Below are 20,797 nucleotides of genomic sequence, written 5' to 3' on the forward strand. Positions count from 1 at the left end.
TCTGCTGTGTTGCTGTGGACATAAATGTGGAGGGAGCAGTGAGCCGTAAGTCTGTCGAGCGCAGCCTTTCACAGCAACCTGAGTGCGGCCAGGGGCCGGCAGCGTCGGTCACCATGCACTGCGGTTCTTACACCTCCCTGTTCAGGCCAGAGCTTATCATATGGTGACTGCAGGGAGGTTCACAATGGGCCCTGACGTCTTACAGATGAAACGTGGCCCTAAATGGGGGCCTACGTCTAGTTAGCAGTGCTTTTGCTGCACGGAAAGACCTCCTATCAGTGAATTGTTTCCTTTCTCTCCAACATCTTTTTCCTGGACAAAGGTAGCTTACCCTCTCGGGTAGCTGTCACCTCTGTTTGCACAGCGTTTAACTTCAAGGGAACCTGATGAATTACCGGAGTGACGCCGCCTGAGAGAAGGGGATTAGGCTGTACGCATTTCAAGCATCTGTTAATACAGCGTGGACAGCAGATCTAAAAAAGCCAATTATGCTGCTTCTTTTGCAAGGAGAAAGTCTCTCAGTGTAGGAACGAAGCGCCCCTGAGAGCTCTGTCCTTGGGCCCTGAAGTGCCGCTTCACTGAGCTCCGGCGGGGGCCTTGCGCCCCCCTTCTTGGTACTCCTCCTTCCCCTGCTGCCCGGGGTCAGCAAGCTGCGGGACGCCGGCAGCCCACGTCACCGGCTTTCTGGTGGCTGGGCGGTCACGTGTTCGAGTGTGGAGCTTGCACAGCCACGTGCCTCGTTTGTGAGACTTTCATCCACAGGAGGAGAAATCTCAAGGTGTGCAGTCACCTTGATTCTTAAGTTGGAGGCAAGTCTGCAGAAGAAGTGACAGCAACAGCCACAACCTCAAATAGGTTTTAAAGCTGCAGCGTCACAGGTAAAAATCAGCAAGACTCCATTACCACTGCCTGTGACGCCCCGTGCCTCTTCCTCGTGCAAACACGCAACACCCTTTCCTAGTGGCAGAGCTGACACCACGGTCACACAAGCAGCTCCTTCACACATTTGTTCTCTAGGCCTCCGGCATGCTCAGAGCACAAAAAAAAAAAAAAAAAAAAACCACTTGCCTCAAGTTTATCAAAATGACAATGATACTCTGTATTCAATTAAAATTAGTAAAAATATTTTATTGAATTTCAGGAACTTGGTAATTTTAAAATTTCAAATCTTTGCACACAGATCACCACTATACTTTCTAGGGTTGTGGAGGTTAGGACTTGAAGATTGTCACTTATCTCCTTGTGTCCGCACAGCACAGAGATCCCAAGTCCTGGCCCCGCCCTGCCCCTTCTGACCACGATGCTGGGGAGGACGGCCAAGGGGATGGTGTCTTTAAGGAGCTCAACTGTTCACGTGGAGACTAACGATGCCAGAGTAAGATGGATCCAAACTCGTGCCCACTCCTCGGAACAGGCCTGTCGTATGTGGCTCACATGTGAGTTTCTCTTGTGTTTTTGATTTAGGGCAAAGCTGTCGAAACGAAGTTTCTAGTTCCCTGGGGAGCTCGGAAGTTTGGCAAAGATCAAAGCAGAAACCTCTTGAAATAAGACATTTAGGAACTGCCAGTGAACAGCTGAGACTTCAGTGCTACGTGGCATCAGGCAGGGTGGAAGGGACATGTGCTCATGACCCTGGGTGTTTTGAGGGCTCTTGGAAATTCAGAGCTAAATGGAACATTTTTACGAGCCTCTGGGATATGGCTGTTTATTAATCCATGGTTTTTTTTTTTCCTACCCTCTCCTTGATATTTTTACATTTTCACGTGCCAATTAGCCAACTGAACGAGGCAACAAGAAGGAAAAGGCCCCCAAGCCCTCTGAAAAAGGCACACGCCAGCTACCTTACACCAAAACACTAGCCTCCTCTTTTTTTACATTTGAGAACTGGATTTTTTAAAATCTATAATCCCAGCAGAAATCCCTCCAGACCCACAAGGGTCTGTGTTTTAGGCTCAGACATAACCAACTGATGGACTGGGCTTACTTAGGGAGACTGCCCACCTGTCTGGATGGTGACAGGCACACAGCCGTGTAGACACATCTTCAGGAGGACATGCGATGCATCTGCCCAATCCAGTGTCCTGCTGCGGCAGTCCTGACCCGCCCAGAGCTCAGGCAGGGCCTGCAGTAGCCATGACGGGCAGGTCTGGACCACCCAGTGGAGCGACCGGACCCTACACAAAACACAATGCAATCTGAGTTATTTTGCAAACTGCAAACCTTCTGAGTAAAAAGACAAAAATATACATTCCAAGGAGTCTGTAAAGTGCCTGGAAGCTGCGGACCGCTGCCCCGAGGTGCTCCGGTCCGTCCGTGCTTGAGCTCGCAACTGCTACTGTCACACACGTGCTATCATTCACATGATGGTTCTGTTTTTATTTTGTAAATGGCTGTTATAAATCCAGCTAGTGTGCAGTAATTTCATAATTTTTAATATGCATTATCTGCAATAACATTGTGACAGCTCCATACTGTGGGTTGACACACAATACTTAGAACAGATTTATCATATTTGGTCTGTAGGTAAATAATAAATGATTTAAAATTGCCTAAATATACCATTCTGAGCCGTTTCATTCCACCAGGAAAATACAGGGTTTTTTTCCTCTCTTTAAAAAAAAAAGAATTAAATACCAAAATAACTACATTTAAATAAATAACATGATGATGATGACATTTAAAAGTCCACAATAAGGCCAAAGCCCTCTTCTATTTGTACGGCTGCTCAGCCCTGACCCCCTGGAACACTCTGGAAAGGCCAGCAGTTTTCTTTCTGGGGCAGTGTGACTGAGGCCGGGTGGGGCCCCTACTGCTCACTGTCTCACCTTTGTTTCCTTTCGTCTCACTTTTGTTTTCTGTAGGAGAGAAGTCAGCTTTAGGACTGCTTCAGTTCTGAGAGGCTGAGGGGGATTTCCTGTTACAAACCAGAGAAGGACCTGGATGTTTCCGAGACCCTTGTGTTAACACGCGGCTTCTGCTCCACCCCAGCACCTGCTCCCCGCGAGCCAGGCAAACCGCAGCGTCATCAGGTGGACAGCTGGTCGGACGACGGCTCTGTGCCTAGAACCGGTGACAGTGACTAGCGAACATGCCACGGAGAGACCTGTGACACTTGTCTGAAAAGGGTGTGTGGAAAAGACTGAATCTTTTTTCCAAATGAAGTAGGAACAGTTCTGTCGTTTTAAACACACACAACACTTAGGAGGCTTGTTTTACTTAGAGTGGAAAATTATGCCAGGGACAAAGTCAACACAAAGGAACAAACAACAAAAAGCAGGAAAGAGACCCAGTTAAGTGCAGCTCCGCGAGTCCAGCAGTTCTTTCAGTCATGGTTAACATGCGGCCCAGCGTGGGCATCCATCTGTCCAGTCTGTCTGTCCGTCTGTCCTAGATGCATCCGGCACCTGCTCTAACACGGAAAACCTGCAGATGTCATCAAGTAGCTCCATCTGCACGTTAACAGGACAGACAAACGGAAACCATTCCATGGCTGAGAACAGACAACAAAAACAGAACTACATTGTTTCTTTTCCCCAAATGAAATCAACACGAAAGGTCCTGTGTGATTCCAAAATTTCCAGAGTAGAAATGGAGCGATCTGAAATGTCAAAGACCCCGTTATTTTGTAAAGAAAGTACACCTCAAAATATTCTAATTCCACATGTGAACAACAAAATACTGTCTCATCTACCAGTGCCAGCCCCAGGGGTCCTGGGAGGGTGGCGGGGACGGTTCCCGCCCTGTCCCAGCAGCTCCGCTCCGGAGTGACGAGCTGAGCTTGGGCTGGGGAGACACTGCCGGAACCAGGTTTTGTTGCATGTGGTTTTGTTCAGGTGTGATTTCTGTCTTTTAGGAGTTTTAAGGCCACCTGGGTTTTGTGTTTTCAGTGCTGAGGTGAAGTCCAACCGCAGGGCCCTCTACCCACCGAGACAAGGCGCTCCGAGTGTCGGTGAGAGGCAGTGTCTCCTTTTGGCACCACAAGAGTTGATATTAAAGTAAGAAAAGCTGTCCCAGTCGCTAGTTTTGGACACCTTTCTCCCTGCCGGCTGCCGGCGGCGTGTCCACACTCAGGGCGATGACGATGCTCTCGCCGTCTTCCGTCTTGACCCGCTTCAGCTCTGGCTGCTCCGTCTGGTCGCCATTCTGGCGCTTTGTGGGCAGGGACGCCGACGCCGACGCATGTGTTGCCAACATGTGCAGAGGACTCGCCACTGCTGCAAAGAGACAGTGAGTCAGACCCCATGTTCTTGGGTGCATCCTCATCCCCTATTGGGCCCCCATGGGACCCCAGGCACCCACCGGTCCAGGCTCTCTGCCCGAAGGGTGGGCTCCTGTGTGTGACTGATATGGCCTGCAGTGGCCAGGGGCACAGAAGTCTGGACTGGATTGCTGGGGACCAGAAACCCTATAGCAAGATCAGTGGGTATTCTCAGTGACAGCTGGCATCTTTTTTACTTGAAATAGCGTGTATCTATCTTTCAGAGAACTGGGGGGGAGGCTGAGGCTCAGGTCGGGCGAAGGGGCTGCCGCCGGCCATCTCCCCTGTGCAGAGGCCCCTTGTGCCCCACACCACGCCGAGCACTCCTCATCACTTCACACGCGAGAAGGGGAGCAGACATGTGGCTCAGGCTAACAGAGCTGCAACAAGGAAAGCCCCGTGTCTGTGCCGGCAAATCCACTCCTGAGCCCTGTGAATCTAGGGAGTTCACAAGCAGACATGTGCTCACAAGCCCCTGGCTGGCTTCCCGACTTCTCCTTGGTCCCCACCTCCACCACCAAGCACTTCCTCCCTCAGGTCTTCACCACAGGCTGGCGTGGGACTTCTCTGGCCCTCATCTGCCGCACGCTGTGCACAAGCAGGTCAACTCCAGGAGATGAAAAAAGAAACGTGGCTCCCTTACCCAGAAAGTGCCGCTTCTTCAAAGAAAGAAGACAGGGCTGGGTTGAAGAGGAAGGCCTGGACCTCCCTTGGGAGGTGGCAGAACTGCCAGCCTTATCAGTGTCCCCACGTGAGGTACCTAAGTCCTGATGTGACTGCCTTCAGGCCCCGCCTCAGACCAAACCCCGGAAACAGCCCGAGGAAGCAGAGATGAAGGGGGAAGAAGACAGACGGGGGAATGTGTCCTGGAGTGGAAGTATCAGATGAGCGCAAGGTTGCCCTGGTAAGTCGGAAGGACGGACAGACTCAGGCTGCAGAAAGACAAATCGGGAACTCAAATGCAAGGCCAAGGAGACCAGCGCCAACCCTACGTGCCTGGTGACAGATTCCTCTAAGGAGGTGCAGGGGTGCAAGCAGCCGGGACACAGGGAGAGTGCAGGCTCCCTCCCAGGGCCCCGCACACGGGGACGCACGGGGACGCACGGGGATGCACACTGGCTGCTGCGCGGACTCTGCCTGACCAGTGGGATGGCACAGGGGCCGCCAGTGTGAGCCATGGGTACAGGAAGCAGTTCTGCAATTTAGAGCGACCTTTCTTGTACTGGACGCAGGAAACATCCAGGCTGCATCTCTGGACAGTCTCCACCCCTCCTTCTCACACAGGGGCCTCAGGCATCACTGCCGTGTGGCCCACTCATGAGACAGCACCTGTCCTACTTGATTTTTGCCGGACTAGCTACGGACAGCCACGGTCTTCCACATCTCGGCCGCCCAGGAGACCACACAGCAGCAGTCCTGACCTCACACGCCTCATCTGACGGGCTTGTCTGCTGGCTGTGTGACACATGGGGCTGGAGAGAAAGCATCCTCTGGGGCGGACGGGTCCCAGGGGGCTCTGGAGGCCGGCCACCTGGAGAGCTGTCAGCCCCTGGCCCTGTGGAGAACATACCTCCTGACCTAGACAGGAGGCCAGGGTGGGGCTCTACGCATGGCCAGCCCTCAGGGAACAAAGGGGCCAGCTAGACCCTGCCTAATGGGAGGCCTCGAATTCCTCTGCACCGTGCGTTCCTTCATTCAAGAGTAAGTGCCCCGTCCCTCTCAGGAACAAGGGCCCGCACGGCGGCTGGGGCGGCGTGGACGTGCAGCCCAAGTTCTTCCGGTGGGACACACACCCCACACAGCGTGAGCGGCGCCTGACACAAGCATGAGTGAACTGAGCCATGCAGCACGCGGGGCACTTGCTGCCGTTTGTCAACCGACTAACACACACGTTGTCTACGTGTGTTTCTGGTTAAAGACAACTTACTTAACCTACAGTGGTGACCCACTGAGCGCGTGCCTGGAAGCAGCTCCTCTAACACCTTTTTCCACAAGGCACGTCACAGCCTGCGGTGCCTGGAACAGCAGACCTTCTCAGGACTGTGCTTCGGGTTCATTTTATTTTTATTTATTTATTTTTTTAAAGATTTTATTTATTTATTTAACAGAGATAGAGACAGCCAGCGAGAGAGGGAACACAAGCGGGGGGAGTGGGAGAGGAAGAAGCAGGCTCATAGCGGAGGAGCCTGATGTGGGGCTCGATCCCATAATGCCGGGATCACGCCCTGAGCCGAAGGCAGACGCTTAACCGCTGTGCCACCCAGGCGCCCCTTCTGGTTCATTTTAAACAGGAAAATCAAGAAAAAACACAAAACGTGAAAAACAGGGCACTAATAGGCTGTGAAAAGACATGTGTTTACGGTGAGAGCTGAGCCCAGGAGGAGGGGCATGGTGTGTGCGACCTCGGGGGGCCAGCGTGCCCGACTCAAGTCCTGTGCCACCCTCAACACGCGTGCCCCGTGATACTGACTGCGGATCACAAACACATGTGAGTAGGCGAACACGGAGGGCCAAGTGCGTGAGGTCAGGTCTGGAAGTCGCACAGAGCAGCAGCCTCACACAGGGTGAGCACAACAGGTGCCTGGAGGCACAGCCCCCGGCATAGGGCAGCAGGGCTGAGTGCAACACCGCCCTCGGCAGGCGCCTCCCTGCAGACCAGCATGCGGAACACAGGGCAAAAGGCCACGCTGGTCAGGCAGGTCCATGCTAGCTCCAGAAGCAACACTGCAAGGGGCCCTTGGGGGAGGCAGGGCCGAACGGGACGAAGTCAACAGAGCACCGCATGCAGGCACTAGGACACGCACATCTGCATCCCCACCAAACCTTCCACCTCCTCAAAACCTGGCAGGGCCAGACCCCTTGCACACGCGGGAGGACTGGAGGCCCTTTTCCGCAGGGAGAAAAGATGACAGCTGTGAGCATGATGGAGACACTTGAGGACGACAAGTGAAGTGTTGGTCCGGGACTTCTCCGTTAGGGTCACCGGAGAACAAGGTCAGCAGTGAGGCGACCTTTCTTCTTGACACCCACTGCCCCCCCCACCCCCGACAGAAGCCGGGGGTAGCGGTCTCAGCACAGACCAACTGAGCACCTTTGGCCAGACCACTGCCCAGTGGGGGAAGAGAGGCTGAGGAATGGCCAGAACCACGTTTTATGGGAAGCAGGTCGAGCAGCCCCAGAAGCTGCCAGGAAGAGGGTCCATCACCACGCACTGGCCCAGGCCTGACTTCCATATTCACTCTCTGAGGCCAGCATTACTCTGACACCAAAGCAGATAAAAATACTACAAGTAAACTACAGACAACATGCCTGACAAATAGTGACACAAATGTCCTCAACAAGACATGAGCAAACCAAATTCAACAGCATACTAAAAGGGTTATATATACACACCATGACCAAGTGGGATTTACTCCAGGGAAGCAAGGGTGGTTAAACATAAAACAAAAAACCAACCAATGCAACACACTGCATTAATAAAGGAAAAAAACCCATGATCATCTTAACACAGAAAAAGCATGTGACAGGGATACCTGGGTGGATCAGCTGGTTAAGCGTCCAAATTTTGGCTTAGGTCGTAATCTCGGGGTTGTGGCATTGAGCCCCATGTAGGGCTCCCTGCTCAGTGGAGAGTCCGCTTGAGATTTCTCTTTATCCCTCTGCCCCCCCGCCCGGCTTGTGTGTGCTCTCTCTCTCTCTCTCTCTCTCTCTCGAAGAAAGCATGTGACAGAATTCAACACCCTTTCATGATAAAGCTACTCAGCAAACCAGAAAGAAGGAAAACCACCTAATAAAGTCCGTAGATGACAACCCAGAGCTAACATCAGCCTCGATGGTAAAAGACGATGCTCTCCCCCTAAGGTCAGGAGGAGGACATGGATGCTTGCTTCTGCCACTGAGATTCAGCACCTTGCTGGAGTTCTAGCCCCAGCAATTAGGCAGCAAAAGGAAGTAAATGACATCTAAATGGAAAAGAAGTAAAACTCTCTCTCCTGGAGATGACATCATCTTTGTATGTAGAAAATCCTAGTAAATCCACATAAGAAAACCCCCCTAACCCAAAAACGATTACAACTAATACATGAATTCAGCAAAGTTGCAGGGTACAATATCAACAGGCAAAAACTGGCTGTATTTCTATACAGTAGCAATGAACAACTTCAAAAGGAAATTAAGAAAACAATCCCAAAGGAATAAACCAGGAAGAAATTTAAGCAAGACTTTTACACTGAAAACTACAGAACATTACTGAAAGAAATTAAAGACCTAAACAAATGGAAATTCAATGTCCGTGCTCACAGACTGAGAGACGTGATATTCACACCGCACGACTGCCTGGAGCATAGGCTCAGTGCGTCCCTTTCAAAATCCCAAATCTTTTTTTGCAGAAATGGAAAACATGATCCTAAAATTTGCATGGAATTGCTAGGTATCCAGAACAGTCAAAACAATCTTGAAAAAAAAAAAAAAAAAGAACAAAGTTGGAGGACTCCTACTTCCCAATTTCAAAACTTCCTACAAAACTATAATCAAAACTGTGGCTTTGGCATAATGGCAGACACGGAGATCAATGAAATAGAACTGAGAGAAACAAACTCGTATCAAGTGATTTTCTTTGTAAACAAACAAAAAAGATTTCATTTATTTATCTGACACAGAGAGAGAGAGAGAGAGCACAAGCAGGGGGAGTGGCAGGCAGAGGGAGAGGGTGAAGCAGGCTCCCCGCCGAGCAGAGAACCTGACACAGGGCCTGATGCCAGGACTGCAGGATCACAACCCAAGCTGAGGCAGATGCTTAACCAAATGAGCCACCCAGGCTCTCCAGTCAAGTGGTAAGGGTGACAAAACCACCCAGTGGGGAAAGCAGTCTCTTCAAATGGTGCTGGGACAACTGGGCATCCACATGCCAAAGAGTGAAGTTAGGCCCTACCTCACATAATATACAAAAACTAACTCAAAATGGACCAAAGACCTATACTTAAGAGCTGGAACTACATAGCTCTTAGTAGAAGAAAACAGGGTAAGTCGTCACGACCTCGGATGTGGCAACGGATTCTTAGGACACCCCAAAGCACAGGACACAAAAGGGAAAAGAGATAAATGAGACTACACAATCGAAACGGCTGCATCAGAGACACAATCAGGAAAGTGAAGAGACAAAACCACCGAATGGGAGAAAATATTTGCAAATCACATATCTGATTAGGACCTACGATCCAGAATATATTATAAAGAGCACCTATAACTCAACAACAACAAATGGGCAGAGGACTTACACAAGCATCTGTTTGAAGAAGACAAATAACCAAGCACATGAATAGATGCTCAACACCATTAGTCATGAGGGAAATGCAAATCAAAACCACTGATACCTGGGGCGCCTCAGTGGCTCGGTCAGTTGAGCCTCCGACTCTTGATTTCAGCTCAGGTCATGATCTGGGTTGTGGGATCGAGCCCTACCCTGAGCTCCATGCTCAGTGGGGCAATCTACTGGAGATTCTCCCTCTGCCCCCACCCCTCCCTGCCTTTTCCCTCTCGTAAAAAACCACTACCACCACCACACTGAAACCACTTTAAACCCAATAAGATGGACATGAGGGGGGAAGACCAGAAAATACCAAGCGATGTTCAGCACCTAGACAAATCGGAATCTCATACATCATTGGTGAGAATGCAAATGTAGCTGCTGTGGAAAACAGTTTGGCAGTTCCTCAATAAATTAAACACAGACTCGCCATATTAACAAGCAGTTCGACTCCTAGGTTTACAACCCCCAAAAGTGAAAACAAGGACCCAATGCATATACACGAATGTTCACGGCAGTACTATTCTCAAAAGCCAGCAGGTAGAAACAGTCCAAATGTCCATCAGCTGATGAATGAAGCAACAAAAATGGAAACATTCAGCCGTAAGGAAGAGCTGACCCAAGCTACAACATCAAGGAACCTCAAAACGTGATGCTGACAGAGACCAGATATAAAAGGCCACATATTTTATTTACAGGAAGTGTCCAGCGTAGTAAATCCACAGAGAGGGCAGACTAGCGGCCACCAGGGTTTAGTAAGAGGGAAACAGGAAGGAACTGCTTACTGGGTATACAGCTTCCTTCCGAACTCGCTAGAGGTGAAGGTTTCAAAACACTGTGAATGTATATTTAATGCCACCGACCTGTACACGTTGCAGTGGTCAACTGTGTTATGTATATTTTATGATTATTTAAAAAAAAGAATAGATGATTGGAATCCTAAAGAGATACTAAGGTATAAAAGAATTATTGCTAATTTTAAAAACTACAATAAGGGCATGGTGCTTACACAGTACAAGGAAGTTCTTTCAGAGATGCTGAAATATTAACAGATGAAATGACACTACGTCTGGATCTGGGTGGGGAACAGATGGGGGAGAATGGAACGAGATCGGCTGTGAGTTAATTTCCGGAATGTTTGACATTTTCCATAATAACAAGCTTAAAAGTAAAATATCAAAGCTGCTGACTTTCACAACTCATTAATAATAACAGGTACTGCTTTCCTTTCTCAAGAGTGACTTTCACGAGTAAAGGAAGTCACAGGCCATGCAGCACCCAAGCGACACCTGACACTGTGTAAGCAGAGCCATCTGCAGGTCACCCTCTTTGCCCAAGGATTCTTAAAGCTCATCTGCCACCTCTTCCCCTTTCTCAACAGCACCTCCTTCACCCACTCAGCAGGGCGCTGCCGCTAGGGAGCAGCGTGTCGCGATGGAACGGGGAACAAAGGTTTGCTGAAGACACAGGTGCTATGATGTGGTATCATTACTGACTGGATAAAAAACCCTTTTCCAGGCCAGTGATTCCTAAGTAAAAGACTGCAACCAAATTAAAGAATCAATAAACATAATTTAAAATGGTTTTTGCTAAAAGATGACTAAAACTGGAAGGAGTTTCAATATTTTTTCCACCCTTCCTTCTTCTGAGAGGGAACAAGGGCCTTGGGGCTGACCCTGCAGTGATCAATGATCACTGTGTGCTTTCTTTAAAGCTCCGAGATTAAGAAATTCATCTTTAATACAATTTTATTTTATAAGAATTATAGGGGCGCTTGGGTGGCTCAGGCATTAGGCACCCGCCTTTGGCTCAGGTCATGGTCTCAGGGTCCTGGGATCGAGCCCCGCATCGGGCTCCCTGCTCGACCAAGCCTGCTTCTCCCTCTCTCGCTCCCCATTTGTGTTTCCTCTCTGGCTGTGTCTCTCACTGTCAAATAAATAAAATCTTTAAAAAAAAGAATTATATTTTGGGTTTTTTTTTTTTTTCAAGATTTATTTATTTGAGAGAGAGAGAGAGAGGAAGAGAGAATTTCAAGCAGACTCCATGCTGAGCATAGAGCCCGACATGGGGTCATGACCCTGAGATCACGACCTGAGCTGAAACCAAGAGTCTGACACTTAACTGACTGAGCCACCCAGGCGCCTCTGTATTTTTGGTTTTGATCAACTGTAGTAATAATTGATAACCCTTACAGTCACAGACAATCAAATCTTTAACATTTCTGCATTCTCTTGTTGCAGAGTAAAAAATGTGCTCAATAAACCCCATTCAAGCATAAAGTATTTGGCATTCGTGCAAGATCCATGAGTGACAAGCACAAGAGGGCCTGTCTGGATGTTGATACGTTCTGAGAGTGGGTATCGAATCAGGGCAGTATTCAGACCCAGTAGCACATTTAAGAGAATGGTGTAAAACTTTTTTTTTTTTTAAACACCAATATTTTCAATAGTGGACAACTTAATCCTTTGCTTATTAAATTTGTAAAGAAAAATTTTAGATGCCAACTTACACATGTGAAAGGGATACACAGTTTTTCCAACTTCTTCCAGCAGACAGGTAGGTGGACCCTGACCTGCACCAGTGGTTTTCAGACAACCTGGAATGTGTTAGAAATGCACATTCTTGGGCCCCCAGGCCATATGTGCTGTCAGGGACTCTGAGAGGGAGTCCTTGAGGGATTCCGAGGGAGTCACCGGCCTGCATCACGGCTTCAGACCGAGCAGGACTTAAACCAGAAGAGGACCGACTATATACCTCCCAATGCCACCTGCTTCCAGCTGCACCCAGGACCCAACAGGTTTGCTGCATCAAGACCAGCCACAATGACAAACTTATTCAGAGAGAAAAGAGCAAGGCCCAAACGACTCTTAATATTTAGGAGACACAGAGCCTGAGAAGAAAGCATTTTAAATGGGTGACACTGCAAATTGCACTATCTGTCCACAGGCTGGCATGTGTTAGCTATTATATATATTTAAAAACAAAGAACTCTTAGGTGGTTAGTCTTCCCCAGAAAAGATTCCAGATCTTATTCTTCCATTGCATTTGGGGCGAGGCAGAGTGGGAATCTGAATCCCACGAGGTAAATGCTGCCAGTCTCCTCCGTTCCTTAACAGCTCAGTAAGGAGAGGGAGGTCAACACAACTAAGACTTCTGTTCCCTACCCTCTTTCAAAGGAACGGTCTGTGGGCACAGAGAGCTGCCTTCGGCCAGCAGCCTGACTCTACTACTCGAGGTCCTGCAGGCCACTGCTGAGTCCTGACGGACAGCAGGCACTCCACGCACCTGGGCAAGGAGCCACTGCTGAAACAGCAGCAGCAATAAGGACACTGAACTCCTTAGCTGACTTAACGGCCAGCAGGCCTCCCACCCTTCACCTTGCTCCACAAGCCCCAGCGAAAGGAGGTTCTCTGTGCCCTTATTTATTTATTTTTAAAAGATTTTATCTATTTGACAGAGAGAGAGATAGCCAGCGAGAGAGGGAACACAAGCAGGGGGAGTGGGAGAGGAAGAAGCAGGCTCCCAGCAGAGGAGCCTGATGTGAGGCTCGATCCCAGAACACCGGGATCACGTCCTGAGCTAAAGGCAGATGCTTAACGACTGCGCCCAGGCACCCCATCTGTGCCCTTATTTAAAATCCAAGCTCCCCTGGTCTGTCCTGTCTTCTCTATTCGTTGATGTCAGAACGTCCGTGAAGAGCTACGTGCACAAAGGAGCAGGGCTCTTGGCTTCTGTCAGACACACTCAGGCACACCTCGCACACGCCCAGGGGAGGGCACTGCCACTGGACAGATCTGCTGAGGCACCCCTCCCAGGGGGCACTTCAGCAGGTGGGTACCAGCACCCAAACCTCCTGTTACCTCTAGACCACACCCAGGTATCCACACACCGCAAGACAACAGTATTTCTCTATTTACAGAAACAGTCATCCTGCTCAAACGGCTCCTCCAGTGGGACCCCATGAGAGCTGACACCCACAACCACTCACCAGGTACCCTACAGCCCTTTGAGGTTTCCTATAGTTTAGGGACGCCTCGGTGGCTCAGTCGGTGAAGCATCTGCCTTCGGCTCAAGTCATGATCCCAGGGTCCTAGATCGAGTCCCACATCGGGCTCCCCGCTCAGAGGGGAGCCTGCTTCTCCCTCTGCCTGCTTGTGTGCGCTCACTCTCTCTCACACAAATAACATCTTAAAAGAAAAAAAAGTTTCCTATAGTTTAGAAATGCAAACATTTCGTCAGACAAAAATTTAAATTTTAACAGTCGGAACCAAAATATGGAACACTGCCACTCATAAAAAGGACAACAAAGGATCTTCGTTCTTGATATCCATACCCCATTACCTGTGGAGGACACTGCTTACCGTTGTTCACTGGGCCGTGGACGGCGGCAGGGATTGGCACCACGTGAGTCCCGTTTTGTGTTACAGTTTTTATTGGTAGCTGGTGCTGACCTAGAGGTGCCTGCTGCACTATGGTGACCGTCTGGACTGGGGCGGTCTGCGGCGTCTGAATGATCCGGCTAGCGGCACCCAGTGTGGCATGGCTAATCGCAGGAATAGGTTCCACTTTCACTGAAATGTAAAAAAAAGGCAAAGAAATGATACCAACCGATTATTACTGGAAAGCTTACAGAAGTCTCACCAGGTGGCCGGCAAACCTAAGACATTACATGATTAGAAAAGGGGTCCAGAGGCGCCTGGGGGGCTCAGTCAGTTAAGTGTGTGCCTTCCGCTCCGGTCATATCTGGGTCCTGGGATCGAGCCCCACGTCGAGCTCTCTGCTCAGCAGGGAGCCTGCTTCTCCTGTCCCTCTGCCTCTCTCCCCACGCCCATGCTCGCTCTCTTTCTCTCTCAAATTAATTAATTAATTTAAAAAAGAAAAAAAGAGAAGAGGGGTCCAGATGAACAAGTCTGCTGGGCATCCGTGCGCAGGGCTGCTTCTGCCACTCACCCTTTACTTCTTTGTGATCTCCATTCTCTTGCGGCTCTGCCTGAGGAGGGGCCAGCACGGCCGCCTGAGTGACCACGGCCTGGCCGGCGACAGTGTACGTGCTCGCGGGGGCTAGGCCGGCCACGCTGGTGACAGACACGGCAGGGATCTGGTGGACGACGTGCACCGTCTGCACGACAGGCTGTTGCGAGGTTGAGGTGGTCACGGGAGCGGCGACTGTGTAGGTGACGGGCTTGATGGTCGGTGGCAGCTGCCGCTGCACGGCGATTAAAACGGGCTGACTAGACAGCGGCGAGCCTGGGGAGGACGAGGGAGCGGCGGTGAGGTGCAGTCACCCGCCTTCCTCCAACCATGTCCCAGAGCCGACCAAGTACAACCACCCACTCACAACACACGGACTAATGAGACAGGACGTGCCCCCTTTCACCTTGTAACAGTGAAGTCACGCATGATAGGAGAAATGGGGTATTTTAATGGACATTATCTAATTCATTTATCTAACCACTAAAAATGCAATTCTTGCTCTGTTCAGACCTGTTACAACAGTTCTTTCCTCATGAAGAAGAAAATATTGGCACAGTATATGGGAAGAAGCTGCCAACTGAGCCCCAAAGAGGCCACGCTCCCCCAGGATCAAAGTCTTCATCTTACGGTGGATGTGAGGGAACCGCAAGTCCAGACAGTTACAAGCTCTGCCAAGCAACCTCTGCTCCTTTTGGTTTGGGTGCAGAATAAAGGACGAGACACTCGGCTGACGGGGGCTACGCAAGGGTGACATGCTCCCAGCACGGTCAGGAATCCCACTGTATCAAAATGCACAGCTTGCCAACCAAACAGGAACCATAACAGAATTAGTTCGGACACATTTCCATGCTATGTTTTTTGTGTTGTTTTTGTTTTCTGTTTTTAATTCTCCAGGGCACACATCTTTATTCTGCACCGCGACTTTGTAATGAAATGCTCACCTATTCATTAAATGAACAGTTTCTGCTGCAAATCAATGTCTAGTTATTTCTTTGGGTGGGGGATTTTTTTCATAATTTTTGAACGATGAAGCAACTAAGAAACAAATTAATTCTAAATTATTTCAGGCATCTACACAAGCTATTTATGTAAAACAATGTTCACTGATTTTTTAAATTCTCACAGAGCTATTAGCTTCTCAGAGCTTACAGCATGCAGGTACCATGCAGAAAGTACCAGGTACAAAGGAGCCAAGGCCTCTGTTGTGTCCCCTCTGAGGAGCCTGGCGCCCCTGCCTTTCTGACCCACCCCTCGCCCACCACGCCTGCCCTGTCTCTGCACATCTCACCTGGTGCACTCTGGGCAAACCGTGCCTCCTGGATGACGGCCAGTTTGGGCTGTGAGGCGCTGGGCTCGGGCTCCAGGGGGGCCGGTGAACCTTCCCTCGACAGGCTCTCGGGGGTCTGGGCACCACTGGAGTGAGCAGACAGCACTCCAGCGTGATTGGGAGAGGCTGGGGCACTTCTAGATTACCAAAAAGAAGACAGTGGGTTTTTACAGGTAAAGCACTCATAAAGCTGCCTTGTTTCAATAAAGTGCATTCGGAAAAAAGGGGTGTCCTCTGTCTTCTGCTGACTACGGCTCTGTAAGCCCTACTTTCTGTGTGAATGCCTGTGACCTGAGATGGATCCCCAGTGAGACTCACTCAGTTGTGACAGCCAGTGTGCCAGTACTGGGCCACCACAGCTCTGTGCTCAGCACAGGCTGCAATGCCGCGGAGCTGGACTGGCTGCCCTGTGGGAGCAGCTCCCGTCCACCGGCATCAGGAGCCAGCAGTGTGCAAGCAGGCAGGGGCTTAAGACTTATGTCACGGTCATTTCTTTTGTTTGTTTGTTTGTTTGTTTAAAAACAGAGTATCTATAAGCTAAAAATGTATAATTTGAAAATCAGGCAATTAATAACACTGTATAAGTCAATCTTGAATTTAAGCAGCTAAAATGCGGCTTTAAAGAGCTGTTCACATGCCAAGGAAAAGGAACACACACTGCTCATCAAACGCAATTACGTAATGAGTCCGATGAAGCCACAACGGCAACATGGGAACAGAGTTTAAAGAAAACTTCGTCAACAATCTAAGCTGTGTCAGACCCCTATTAAGAAAAAATCCATGGGTAGCATCCAACACTTCTTTTCAAATCCCCACCCCAAACATTTAATCATAATGCATTTGGCAGTTCCTTCACTTGCAAAAGGAAAATTGACCAATACATGGAAGGTAAATTCACTGACCAGTAAGTGAGGTCTTTTTGTTTGTCTTTTTTCCTTACCTAGAGGAGAGCGGTCCCAGAGGGGTTCTAAAGCAAGGCACGCCCCTAGGCCGTCTTTTCCTAAAAGCCTGCTCTATTAATTTGCTTTCAGAGGCAGGATCTATCCTCCAGAATGAGCCTTTGCCTGGTTCTTCCTGGGAACGTGGTACTTTGATGAAATAACGATTCAGAGAGAGATTGTGGCGAATTGAATTCTATGAAACATAAAAAAATACGTAGAATTCATATATTTCTTTGCTGAGAAATCAAAATGTGCTCCAGTTTTAGTGCCCTGCAAAGTAGAAACCTAGCACTCAGCCTTGCAGAGGGCAGACGACTTTAAAGGCAGCACCGTGCTGGAAGGAGCCAGCCCTTCTCCCCCGAGTGAAGAAGGGGCTCGGGGTGTGAGAGGCTGACACACGGCTCTGGGAACAGAGTGGCAGGGTGGGCACCAGGGGCAAGGAGGGGACCTGGGAAACAAGGAAGGGTGGGAAATCGACACCACAGGGAAGGAGGCAATTTCCAACAGGAAAAATGTCAACTTCCATCTTTTTTCCAGGTAGGAAACCAAGGATTATCACTGTCATCATCTGACCTTTCCTTCGGGCCTCTCCCTGCTTAAGAGACGAACAGAGCCAAAATAAGCCAACCCTTTAAAATACTTTTTGAGCACAGAATTAGCTTACAGGAATCTGTCACAGCCGTCTGAAATGAATTAATCCAGTATCACGTATTCAGCAAACCAGCAAAGGAGAAAAAGGAGCTAAAGGTTGGGAAGTATTATGGACACCATCTTCCAGTAACAAGAGCACTTTCCAAAATGCTTCCATATATGTTTTTTAAATTTGATCCACAAAATAATCTTGTGAGGCACATACAGAAAATTTCTCTCTCAACCCCTACTCTATTCTTTCTGTTACAAAAAGCTTGGCTCGCAGTTTACAGACGATTTCCGGAAAGCTCCCCATTGCAACCTGAACGGCTTTTGGCAGCACACCTGATCCTGAGCCTCCAAAAGGTCAGGGACAGTGGGAGGAAAGTCATGTATCCACTTCAGTTCGTGTGCTTACATTAACGTTTAAATTTAAAATTTTAAAAACTACTAAAGTTTCAAAGGGGTGGCAAACTCACAGTAAAATTCCGGGCTATTCAAAAATCACTTCTGAATTCCCCCAATTAACCTTCTAACAGAACTGTTAGCCACAGCCTGAAACACCCAACTGCTGGATGTGGCTCAAAAATCAAACTGTATCAAATTCTACTGGACAGCCCATCTCGGGGACAGTTCAAGGGCCTCAGCAGTCACGGGCTGTGACGAACACCACGCAAGTCTGTGGAAGCCAGGCACCTCGCCGGCAACACGACGGTGCACGCTACACTGTGTCTGTGTTTTGTGAAATTGTTTATAAATAAATGCATTCCGTGAGATTTAGAATATTTTAATAACCAGATACTTACTATTATGTTTTATCACACAGTTTAGCTAATTACCAAAATACCTTTCTATCAATTCCTCTGGAAAATCGAATTGTTCCTGGGGCCTCCACCAGAGAAAGAAGACAATCCTTCTCTAAATACACACAGACCTTTCTGTGCTTGGAGGACAAAGAAGGTGAACTCCAAGGCTGTGGGTTGAGAAAAGCAGAGCCAGACCATGACGCTACAGGGCCCTCCACCTGCAAACAAGACAATCCTTAGACGACTGCCCAGTGAGGGTCAAGAGGTCCTCAGAAGTGACCGCCAAGCCGCAGTGAAGAGCATGGGAGGTGAGGAGCCCCGGCGTGAAGGCTGTTAATACTGTATTGTGCGTGTTGCTATGAGGAAAAAGGGAAGTGAGCACAGGGGGAGTCTGGAGGCAGGAAGTGCCACTCCAGGGGACTGGGGCACTAGTATTTCTTCCCCCTGGTAAAGGAGAACAGGACCAGGGGCCGCGGTTCCACGGCCCTGGCAACTGCACCCAAGTTCCTAGAGGAAGGAGTTGGTATATTTACTGTCCTGAAAATGGGACAGAACCTACCAGGCACCATCACAACAGGGTCTAACCTCCTCTCCACTCGCAACGAGCCTAGAGAACAAAGAGCCAGCAAGACTAGAAAATATGAGTAAGTAGTAAGAGATACCTAATGCAGACACAGAATAAAGTAACTGTTTCTAAGGTAATTTAAGGCCTTTGTAATTTGCACACTGACTCAGACTCTAATAATTCAGAAATTATTATATGCAGAGAAAAGGCAGCTTATCATTCTTTAAAACGAACTACGAAGAAAAGGATCTACAATACTGAGCACATTCTCTTCCCCCCAAATCCTCCCCTAATCAAGGCTGCTACACAGAACCCGCCCTCCCTGAGTGCCAGCCCCTCCTCCCTGCTATCCCCTCAGCTGACCCAGACCCGGGGGAAAGGTGCAAAGCTGGTCACCGTCCTCCATGAGCACCTCCAGCACTCCTGCCTAGACCCTAGTTTCTGCCTGTCTGTCCCAATCACACCAAGTGCTCTACTAAGGACTCGTAAAGAAACTGATTGGAAGGGAACATGTCAAGTGCCTTTCAGAAGGAGAGTTCAATGTACAGAACGAGGTAAGTCCGAGAACTCCCTCTATTTGAAGAAACCAACTCTGGTCCTTTCAGAGACCCAGAGGCCCGAAATTAAAACTTCTGGTCATAACAAATACCTCAACTCTGGGCTGGGCAAAATTATAATTATAAATCATAAGAGAACATTCTGGCATAAATATGCAACCAAAGGAAAGAAATATGCCACCTTTCCAGACACAGTCACATCTTGTTTTATCCTAGAGTTTCCTCTAGACCAATCAAAAACCTTTGCCATGGGGAGACAAAGCAAAATACTAAAAGTAAGCCTCAAAGGTAGCGGTGGACTTCCGTTAGGTCCTCACAACAGGAATGGTGGGAGTGCCAACACATGTCTCTTAGGAACTGATGCAGAGTGCGGGGCTCAAGCTCACCAGGTCCCATGCTCCCTGCACAGCCACCTCCCTCACCCCACACGGGAGGGCAGGAGACAGTCTGAAAACCCACATTTTCTTTTTAAAAAAACTTTTAAAAATATTTATTGATTTTAGGGAGACCGAGCAAGCATGAGCTGGGGGGGGGGGGAAGACCCCAAGCAGATGCCCCACTGAGCACGGAGTCTGACACAAGGCCTGATTCCACGACCCCCAAGATCATGACCTGAGCCGAAATCGATCAAGAGTTGGACACTTAGCCAAGTGAGCCACCCAGGAGCCCCCAGAAACCCACATTTTAAAAATGGACTGTTTTAGGTGATAGTCTCCCCCTACTCTCTATGCAAAGAAAATCTAGCAAAGAAAGCAGATCTGGCTCATAATTTTATGAAACAAGGATGCAAAATGGAAAGGCTCTTTTGTTTTAAGCCAAGAGTGAGGAAAAGGGAACAAGGTCTCATGCATATAGAGACTCTAAGGGTGGTCACTTTGGGAAGGGCACTCAGAGAATTCTCATGACAGAAAAAGGACACATGTGGGTCAGTACAGGGGACAGCGAAGGACCTCTGAGGACAGACACAAATTGAGTGCATGTCCATTAATTAAAGGGGGGAGTGCAGCAGGAAATCCCTTTCCTGATAAAATGCTGGAGCCAGGAGGTGTGAAATGTCCCAGGAGCGGCCTGACACAGGCAAGAAGCGCAGAGTCACCCTTATGGACCTTGATCTAGACAGAAAAGAAGATGTTTCAGTAAAAACATTAATGACAACTGAACAGAGAGGGTGCCTGCCTTGCAGCGGCTGTGTTTGCTCTCTCTGCTCTCAGTACGCTACGAAGTCACTTCCAGCGGCCAGGAGCAATCGGTGCGCGTGGGGACCACACCTGACCCGACAATTCCCCAGAAGACTGAAGCCAGGAGGGGCCCACCCCTGAGAGCTGGCCTTTGTCCTTCGGCCAGAAAACCACATGATGCTTGGAAGCAGTTCTCGCATAAATGGATGTCAGGAAACACAGGGAAAGAGATCATTCTAAGCCTGGCCAGGTTTTT

The 20,797-nt window shown here is 49.1% G+C and overlaps 1 protein-coding gene across 1 annotated transcript in view; it reads right to left on the bottom strand.

Moving 5' to 3' along the window:
- Positions 1 to 1,102: 1,102 nt before the first annotated feature.
- FOXK2 (forkhead box K2) overlaps positions 1,103 to 20,797 on the bottom strand; it is a 69,588-nt gene continuing 49,893 nt past the window's right edge. Inside the window, exons 6-10 of the mRNA XM_040641187.1 lie at positions 16,805 to 16,998; positions 15,826 to 16,001; positions 14,514 to 14,810; positions 13,925 to 14,134; positions 1,103 to 4,214 (exon numbers count right to left, since the gene is read on the bottom strand). Of these exons, the coding sequence (XP_040497121.1) occupies positions 4,018 to 4,214; positions 13,925 to 14,134; positions 14,514 to 14,810; positions 15,826 to 16,001; positions 16,805 to 16,998 (1,074 nt within the window). The 3' untranslated portion in view covers positions 1,103 to 4,017. The remainder of the gene's footprint in view (positions 4,215 to 13,924; positions 14,135 to 14,513; positions 14,811 to 15,825; positions 16,002 to 16,804; positions 16,999 to 20,797) is intronic.

This window comes from Ursus maritimus, unplaced genomic scaffold (assembly GCF_017311325.1).
Source record: "Ursus maritimus isolate PB19 unplaced genomic scaffold, ASM1731132v1 scaffold_24, whole genome shotgun sequence".
NCBI lineage: Eukaryota > Metazoa > Chordata > Mammalia > Carnivora > Ursidae > Ursus > Ursus maritimus.